The 8,414-nt window shown below is 44.8% G+C and overlaps 1 protein-coding gene across 5 annotated transcripts in view; it reads left to right on the forward strand.

The window, feature by feature from the left end:
• The window catches only part of LOC111646084 (dynamin-1-like), a 21,820-nt gene extending 14,166 nt beyond the window's left edge, over positions 1–7,654 (forward strand). Inside the window, exons 13-25 of one of the 5 annotated variants that reach the window (XR_002759933.2) lie at positions 668–719; positions 825–836; positions 1,241–1,354; positions 1,850–1,959; positions 2,062–2,173; positions 2,320–2,331; positions 2,431–2,598; positions 2,682–2,768; positions 3,393–3,547; positions 3,632–3,802; positions 4,582–4,617; positions 5,363–5,540; positions 6,147–7,654. Coding sequence is in view for 4 of the 5 variants with exons in the window: in XM_023395481.2 (XP_023251249.1) it covers positions 668–719; positions 825–836; positions 1,241–1,354; positions 1,850–1,959; positions 2,062–2,173; positions 2,320–2,331; positions 2,431–2,598; positions 2,682–2,768; positions 3,393–3,547; positions 3,632–3,802; positions 6,147–6,207 (1,054 nt within the window). In the remaining variant the exon portion in view is untranslated. Of the gene's footprint in view, positions 1–667; positions 720–824; positions 837–1,240; positions 1,355–1,849; positions 1,960–2,061; positions 2,174–2,319; positions 2,332–2,430; positions 2,599–2,681; positions 2,769–3,392; positions 3,548–3,631; positions 3,803–4,581; positions 4,618–5,362 lie in introns of all 5 variants that reach the window. The other 4 variants (XM_023395483.2, XM_023395484.2, XM_023395481.2 and 1 more) reach the window with 4 other exon arrangements.
• Positions 7,655–8,414: the final 760 nt, after the last annotated feature.

Consider the following 8,414-nt stretch of genomic DNA (forward strand, 5'->3'; position numbering starts at 1 on the left):
GGTGAAAGTCTGGAAAAGCATCACAGAAGAAGAATCAACAGTTTGGTGATGTCAGTGGGTCACAGGCTTCATGCAGTTATTGCAACTAAATATTAAGTCTTATTCACTTTAATCCATTTTAAGTCTATCTGTTCTGTTCCAATACTTTTGCTCACCTAAGAATTTGGTGTTCTGTTACAAATAATGCTATTTTCTAAGCTGTGCATCAGATCCAGATGTAAACACCTGGAAATAAAAGCTGAAATGTTGATCTCTTGTCTCATATTCATCTTTTGATGTCAAACCCAAATGTTTCAGTCTACAGCAAAAACAAAGGAACTGGCCTCATTGTTCCGAGACTCTAGGGGAGTGTATACTCTAACTCATCTGATAAATAAACATACAGATAATCATCATCATTAGAGGAGGAGGAGGAGGAGGAGGAGTTGACACTTGAACTAACTGACAATCACATCTAATGAACAGAACAGGAAGTAAATACCTACAGAATATAAGTGTCGATGGATGTAGATAGAGAGAAGAAGAAAGTAAACACATTTGTCTGGACCCACATCTGTGTTTGACAGTATCAGATAATAAACACTGTCCTGATGTGTGTGTGTGTGTGTGTGTGTGTGTGTGTGTGTGTGTGTGTGTGTGTGTGTGTGTGTGTGTGTGTGTGTGTCAGCGCTCAGCAGAAGAGCAGTCAGATGCACAAGAAGAAAGCAGCAGGAAACCAGGTGAGTCTCTACAGGTAACCTGGGGGAGGAGGTGTCCTTATTCACGTTTCTCTCTTCTCACTCTGTCTTCATCCTCCTCCCTGCCTTCGTTGCCACGGCAACCAGGACGAGATCATGGTGAGTGGCTCTGTGTGTGTGTGTGTTCTCAGGAAGTCATGTCACTCATTCTGCTGATTGATCTCTGATCAGTGAAACCTGAGAACTGATCAGTTATCACCATAGTAACATCAGCTGATTCTCTGATAAACAATGATGACTGTCTGAATGTTTTATTAATATTATTTATTAATTAGTGATTTGACTTCCTGTTGACTTTTGACTTTGTGAATATGTTGCTAACATTGAATAAAGGTGGTTTAAAAAACACCTGGATTTGCCTGCTTCCTGCTACAGTTCAGAAGATAATCAATCATGAACTAATCAATTAGTGATAATGATCAGTGAAGAGGGAAACATCTCAGTATGTGTGTTGTCTCACTGTGTCTGTGTCGATGACATCACGGCTCATCTGGTGTGTGCAGGTGATCCGTAAAGGTTGGCTCACCATCAACAACATCGGCATCATGAAGGGCGGAGCTAAAGAGTACTGGTTTGTCCTGACTGCAGAGACGCTGTCCTGGTACAAAGATGACGAGGTAACACACACACACACACACACACACACACACACACACACATACACACATAGCCCCCTGTTTTCTGCTGATGTTAGCGTTAGCTCCTTGCATGCTTGTTTGTTAACCGTTCTTCCTCTATCTTGCCATTGTTTATGCTTCCGGGCATCCCCTGGTAACCATGGCAACCCCATGTTTAATGTCCCAATGCTATGAACTTTGGGTAATTCCCTCAGGCAAAGTCTGCACAAATGCGGACTTTCAGAAAGTGTGAATAAAGAACTGAAAATGTCTTTAGAGACTCATGTCCTCGATGGTTTGGGGACAGAACTAAGACCTCACAGACTGACCAGGAACAAACCTCCAAGTCTGTGAGTCTGTGAGGGGGGGCACTGGGATTGGGCCTACCTGTCGTCCTGACACAGAGTCACAGCAGACGATCCTCTGTTCCCTAGCATCACTGTGACCTTTGACCCTGATCAGTCCTCTTTAATGTGGCTGTGTCTCCCCGTTCAGGAGAAGGAGAAGAAGTACATGCTTCCTGTGGACAACCTGAAACTGAAAGACATTGAGAAAAGCTTCATGTCCAGCAAACACATCTTCGCTCTGTTCAACACTGAGCACAGGTCTGTGACACCCCGATTAATATTATTGATATTGATCAATTGATATTGATATTACCTGATCAGCAGCAGAGTGCAGGTGATCGACTCTGGTGTTTGTTGTAGGAATGTGTACAAGGACTACCGTCAGCTGGAGCTGGCCAGTGAGTCTCAGGAGGAGGTGGACAGCTGGAAGGCTTCTTTCCTACGAGCCGGAGTGTACCCTGAACGCAGCGTGGTACAGCTCTGTATTATTACTAACTACATTTAACATTATTAGTCATTATTAGATCATATTTACTTCATCATCATGTTTCATTATGATATGATGATGTCACATGTTCAGTGGGTCTGTGCTGATGTTGTGCTCTGTCCCTCCTGCAGGACAAAGAGAAGGTGAGTCCCTCTGTCTTCTTACCTGCTTACAGCTGTTAGCATACAGCTACAGGTACAGACAGGTATCAGGCGGGGCTAATCAGCAGCATGTTGTCTCAGGTGGAGGTGGAGGAGTCGAGCGGCGATGGGCAGATCCACAGTCTGGACCCACAGCTGGAGCGACAGGTGGAGATCGTCAGGAACCTGGTGGATTCCTACTTGTCCATCATCCACCGCACCGTCAGAGACCTGATCCCCAAGACCATCATGCACCTGATGGTCAACAACGTACGCCACAATCAGACACACACACACACACAAACTGATAAACACTGATACACACACAGTCATGTGACCTCTCTGCTCCTCAGACGAAGGAGTTCATCCACGCCGACCTCCTCGCTCAGCTCTACTCCTGCGGAGACCAGAACTCCCTGATGGAGGAGTCCCAGGAACAGGTGAGACTCTGAGACACAGACAGACAGACAGACAGGCAGAGAGACAGACAGACAGACAGAGACAGACGGACAGGCAGACAGACAGAGAGAAAGATAGGAGAACAGACAGAGAGACAGACAAACAGACAGACAGACAGACAGAGAGACAGACAGACAGACAGAGACAGACGGACAGGCAGACAGACAGAGAGAAAGATAGGAGAACAGACAGAGAGACAGACAAACAGACAGACAGACAGACAGACAGACAGACAGACAGACAGAGACAGACGGACAAGCTGAATCTGGCCACACTGATCAGGCACTGATTAGCATTGTATTAGTTTTCTGGGCCGTTACTTACGCCGACACAGACTGAGGCTGAGTCCAGCTGTGATGCCGTGACCAGACTGAGGCAGGGAGGGAGCAGCAGGGATGTGGAGGCTTTCTGGAGAGGCGGGGGTGTCAGGAGGCTTAATGTGAAGTGACTGATCACAGTGAACTCAGGTTTGCTGCTTGTGTTTGCTGAGAGTGTCTGTTTGTTTGTTGTTTGTTTGTTTGTGAAGATTATGTAAATAAAGTATTTTTAAAAATCTCTCTATCTCTCTCTTTCTTTCTCTCCCTATCTCTTTGTCTCTCACCCAGGCTCAGCACCGTGATGAGATGTTGAGGATGTACCACGCTCTGCGCGAAGGCCTCAACATCATCGGTGACATCAGCACCTCCACCATCACCACAGCGATGCCTCCACCTGTCGACGACTCCTGGCTGCAGGTGACGGGGATGCCGTCGGGACGCAGGTAACCTAGCAACAGGTCAGCTATTCCACAGGTACAGTGCAGGTGTTCAACCTCACTGAGGTGGTCTGTTGTCTCTCTCTCCAGGTCTCCTATGTCCAGTCCGACCCCCCAGCGTCGGGCCCCTCCTGGACCCCCTCGCCCAGGCGGTCGTGCAGCCCCAGGGCCCCCCTCTCGTCCCGCAGTGTCACCTGACCCTGGACCCCCTCCGTCTGTCCCCTCCCGGCCCAACAGAGCACCCCCACCTGGAGTCCCCAGGTAACCACGCACCCAGATTTCAGTCTGATTATTTTATTTGAACATGTAAAATGTGAAATTTCCCACACTCTCAAGTTATCTGAATGCAGCATGAATGTGGTTCAAGGTGTTTTCAGGTGTTCAGGTCAGAGTGGTGAAGTGTCACTGTGTCCAGTTTGATTGTAACACACACACAGAGACAATTACAAAATAAAAGTAATTTCCTGTTTTAAATCAGCAGTTATGAGTCAAAATAAACTTTATTTGTCCATTTGATTCTGTCAGCAACACTATGTCTGTAACAGTGTTTTATTATGAAAGAACCATGTTGTTTTATTTTGAAAGAACCAAGTTTTTATTATGAAAGAACCATGTTGTTTTATTTTGAAAGAACCAAGTTTTTATTTTGAAAGAACCAAGTTGTTTTTATTTTGAAAGAACCAAGTTGATGAAGAGAAGAAGAAGAGGAAGTGTTTTTGTTTCTTCTTCGTTGCTGTCATAGACAGAACAGCAGCGATCCACAAACAACTTGCACAGACATGAAGAAGAAAGACCAGTCTGTCTTCTTCTCCGCCCTCTGCCCATTCTTCATCCTCCCTGTCTGTCCACCTGTCTGACCACATGTCTCTCTCTCTCTCTATCTACCTGTCCGTCTCTCTGTCTACTTGTCTGTCTGTCTCTGTTTGTGTGATCCTGTTCTAATAGTACCATATAAATCTAAACACGAATCACTCAGGTGTCAGTGTCAGAGCAGGTAGCCCCTCCCCCCTCATATTGACCATATATGGTTATTTTTTCAGAATCTCTATCAGTGACCAGTGAGGAGTTCACCAATGGTACGTCAGCTGTCTGTGATGTCGCTGTCTCTCACTGTGTGTCTGTGTATGTGTGTGTATGTGTGGTTAGTGCCTCATCGTCCAATCAGATTGCTGTCCTCGCCATGTGACCCCACCCACTCCCCAGCATTATAATTGGCCATGTGATTGACAGCTCCATCGACTTGTAACTGTCTCTCTCTCTCTCTCTCTCTGTCTGTCTGTCTGTCTGTCTGCCTGTCTGTCTGTCTCTCTCTCTCTGTCTGTCTGTCCCTCTCTCTCTCTCTGTCTCTCTCTCTCTCTATCTGTCTGTCTCTCTCTCTCTGTCTGTCTGTCTCTCTCTCTCTCTCTCTGTCTGTCTGTCTCTATCTCTGTCTCTCTCTCTCTCTGTCTGTCTGTCTCTCTTTGTCTCTGTCTGTCTCTCTCTCTGTCTGTCTCTCTCTGTCTCTCTCTGTCTGTCTCTCTCTCTCTCTCTCTATCTCTGTCTGTCTCTCTCTCTCTGTCTCTCTCTTTCTGTCTGTCTGTCTCTCTCTCTCTCTCTGTCTGTCTCTATCTCTGTCTCTCTCTCTCTCTGTCTGTCTGTCTCTCTATCTCTCTCTCTCTGTCTGTCTGTCTCTATCTCTGTCTCTCTCTCTCTCTGTCTGTCTGTCTCTCTATCTCTCTCTGTCTGTCTGTCTCTCTATCTCTCTCTGTCTGTCTGTCTCTCTTTGTCTCTGTCTGTCTCTCTCTCTGTCTGTCTCTGTCTGTCTCTCTCTGTCGTCTCCAGTTGGAGGAGTCCTGCATCTCCATCATGATCCTCCAGACCAGCCTCTGACTCCTCCCTCTAACACACACACTAAATTGTGCTGGTTTCTACTGGTTCCAATAGGTTCCAGTTGGTTCTTGTTTGTACCATCTGGTCCCAAAGAGCTTCTACTTGTTCCAGGAGGCTTCAGATGGTTCCAGTAAGTTCTAGCTGGTTCCAGCAGGTTCCTACTTGGATATTTTGGATCTGGTAGAGTGTTTTACTGCCAACTGGTTCCAGTTGGTTCTAACAGGTCTCTACAGGTTTCAGACAGGTCCATATGGTTCCACATCTGGAACACTATATTTCTATGATCCTCAAGTCCTGCCCACCTTCAGAGCTGACCCCTGTTCCTTTGGTCTGAAGTTTAACCAGCACCAGTCCAGACCATTTCAGTCCAGTCCAGTACTGGACCAGTGTCAGTAAAGACTGAGAACCTTGTTTTGTGTTTATAAGCACCATGCCTTCCTGTATGACATCACAGACATCAGCCAATCAGATGTCAGCAGGCGTTGGTGGTGGTGGGGTGTCATGTTGAGTTTAATGTCATCAGATGTGAATATCAACTCTACTGTGTCCTACTGTGATGGAGTAGAATCTATGTTTGACCTCTCCTCTGTTCTAACCGGTTCCCACTGGTCGTAACTGGTTCCCACTGCTCCCAGCAGAGTGCTGATTATTGAGTGACTTGACCTTTGACCCTTGATTTACTGTTCTCCTCTTTTCTTTTCTCTTTCTTTGTGGTCGTTCTGTCGTTTTTTTCCAGTCGTCCCAGTAAAGGTAGCCCCGCCCACGGAGAGAGCCCCCAGTCTTCTATTGAGGGTTAACCTGGTCCAGTGTTTGTGTCTCTACTGATGATGCTGTGTTACTCTGAACCTTACTAGTAATAACGATATTGATTATCAGTATATTATCAATATATAGCAACTGATCGGCAAAGTACTACTGCAATATGAGTGTGTTAATATGTCGTCCAGCTGTCTGTCTGCTGTCAGGAGGGTGAGACAGGTCAGCTGCCTGTCTGTCTGTGACAGAGTCATGTGACCATCAGCTGACATCAGGTTTATAAAGTACTGTAGAAGATGTCTCACTCCTCTCTGAATGTTCAGACCTGCAAAGACAACTAGCCTGTTAGCTAGCCTGTTAGCTAACTGCATCATCACATGGAGTTTATTTTTCTTTACAGTGTAAAGTTTATATATTGTTTGAAGTTATGTATTTATTGATCTATTTATTGATTTATTGATCATCTGTGAGGCTTTTATTGATGTTTCAGAAAATAATGAATCCAGCTCCAAGATTCTATTGTGTTTTACTCTCAAGTATTAGGTTCTAATGTTGTCTGTCCTGTTGTCAGATTCTACTGAACTACTATCTGAATGAACCAGTTCCACCTGGTTCAAACTGGTTCCAGCTGGTTTTGAAACCAATGGACAGAATTAGCATCAATCTACCAAAAACAACAAATATTCACCAGCTTCACTTTTTACTTTTTGTCATTTCCTAACAAATTCTTTGTGTGTTTCCTGAGAAGAATCATAATATAAATAAAATATAAATATAATATAAATATAACATTAATTAGGGTAATGAAGTAAACAAACCTGTAGCTGGTGATCTCCAGTGTTGTGAACGTTAATGAAGATCAACTTTATTTTATAATTCTGGTGTAAAAACATTTGTAGCAATAGAAGTGTCTCATATCCAGTGTGTTATTGATCCAGACCTCAGGTGTGATGAGGTGTGATCAGGAGTTTACCTGCTGACTGAACCACAGACTATATGACTCTCTACCTACTGATGTGTGTATCTCACCTGTGTGTAGTTCCTGTCGTGGTGTCTCTGTAGAGTTAGTGGAGCTTCGAGCTGCGTTCAACACATCAGGTGTTAGCGTGCGTTTGTGGCTGTGACGTGTCCTCATGTTCAGATTATCGTCAGCATGGTCGTAGCTGTTTAAAGGTGTTGTGTGATTTTGAACGTCGTGGCTGTTGAACGCAGCTCGGCCTCACGATCCTGTGATGTGGATAGTTCACTCTGTATGGTATTAATATAAATGTACTGTTTACACACTATATGAAATGATTATGTACCATGTTAATGTGAGAACATATATATAGATGTCTGAATCTGAAATATGCAGCGGCCCACAGTGTAGTGTGTGTGTATGTGTGTGTGTGTGTGTGTGTGGGTGTGCGTGTGTGTGTGTGTGTGTGTGTGTGTGTGTCTTAGTGTCATGTGATCAGGGCCAACAGGAATAAAGTTTATGTGACTGAACATTACGACTTCCTGTTTTTACTCAACTAGTTCTAACTAACTCGTTACCCAGCACTAACAGACCCTACTCTAACTGAACATTGACCTGATAACCTGTGCTATGTGTAGAATGATCGAGGGAAGGCTTTTCTCAGTTTAGCTGGGCTTTATTCTGACTCAGAACATACAGCTTGTAGCAACCAACATACAGCATTTGCGGGCTTTTTCTATGTCCCCCAAAACCTCCAACCTGCTACCGTAAAACGTCACGTCGTAAAACTGTGGTGTCTGTTAACATTACTTTTGCCTTATGAAACCATATATGACACTATGAGGCTCGTTATCTGGTTCAGTCAACTCTGGTTCACCTGTGCAGGTACGAGTGCGTTCATGTGAAAGAGTCCAACCCTACTGTTCTTTTACATGTTAGCACTCATTAGCAGGTGTCCGTGTCTGTGTTCACAATACATGGCTTGTTAGCTTAGCTCGTTAACCAGCTAATTAGCCGACAAGATGGCGCCGTTGAGTGACGTCACGGAAGCTACATTTGTTGGTAATAATTCACCTCCTTCAACCTCTGCCTGATGTTTATTGTTTAGTAACTACATGAGAGTTTAGCATGAGGATGATGTGCTGCTGTCAGGCGGGTTAGGGTTAGGCGGCATCTTCCCAAAATGTATATGTATGTTTTACTATATATGTTACATATATAATGTGGCGGCTGGTCAATAGGGGGCGCTAGGGCGCCGCCCTCCCTGATGGAAAGTGATTTTTAAATTTT

Source organism: Seriola lalandi, unplaced genomic scaffold (genome assembly GCF_002814215.2).
Source record: "Seriola lalandi dorsalis isolate HSWRI2012SDOR001 ecotype SW California unplaced genomic scaffold, Sedor1 jcf7180002054964, whole genome shotgun sequence".
In the NCBI taxonomy this organism is placed as follows: Eukaryota; Metazoa; Chordata; class Actinopteri; order Carangiformes; family Carangidae; genus Seriola; species Seriola lalandi.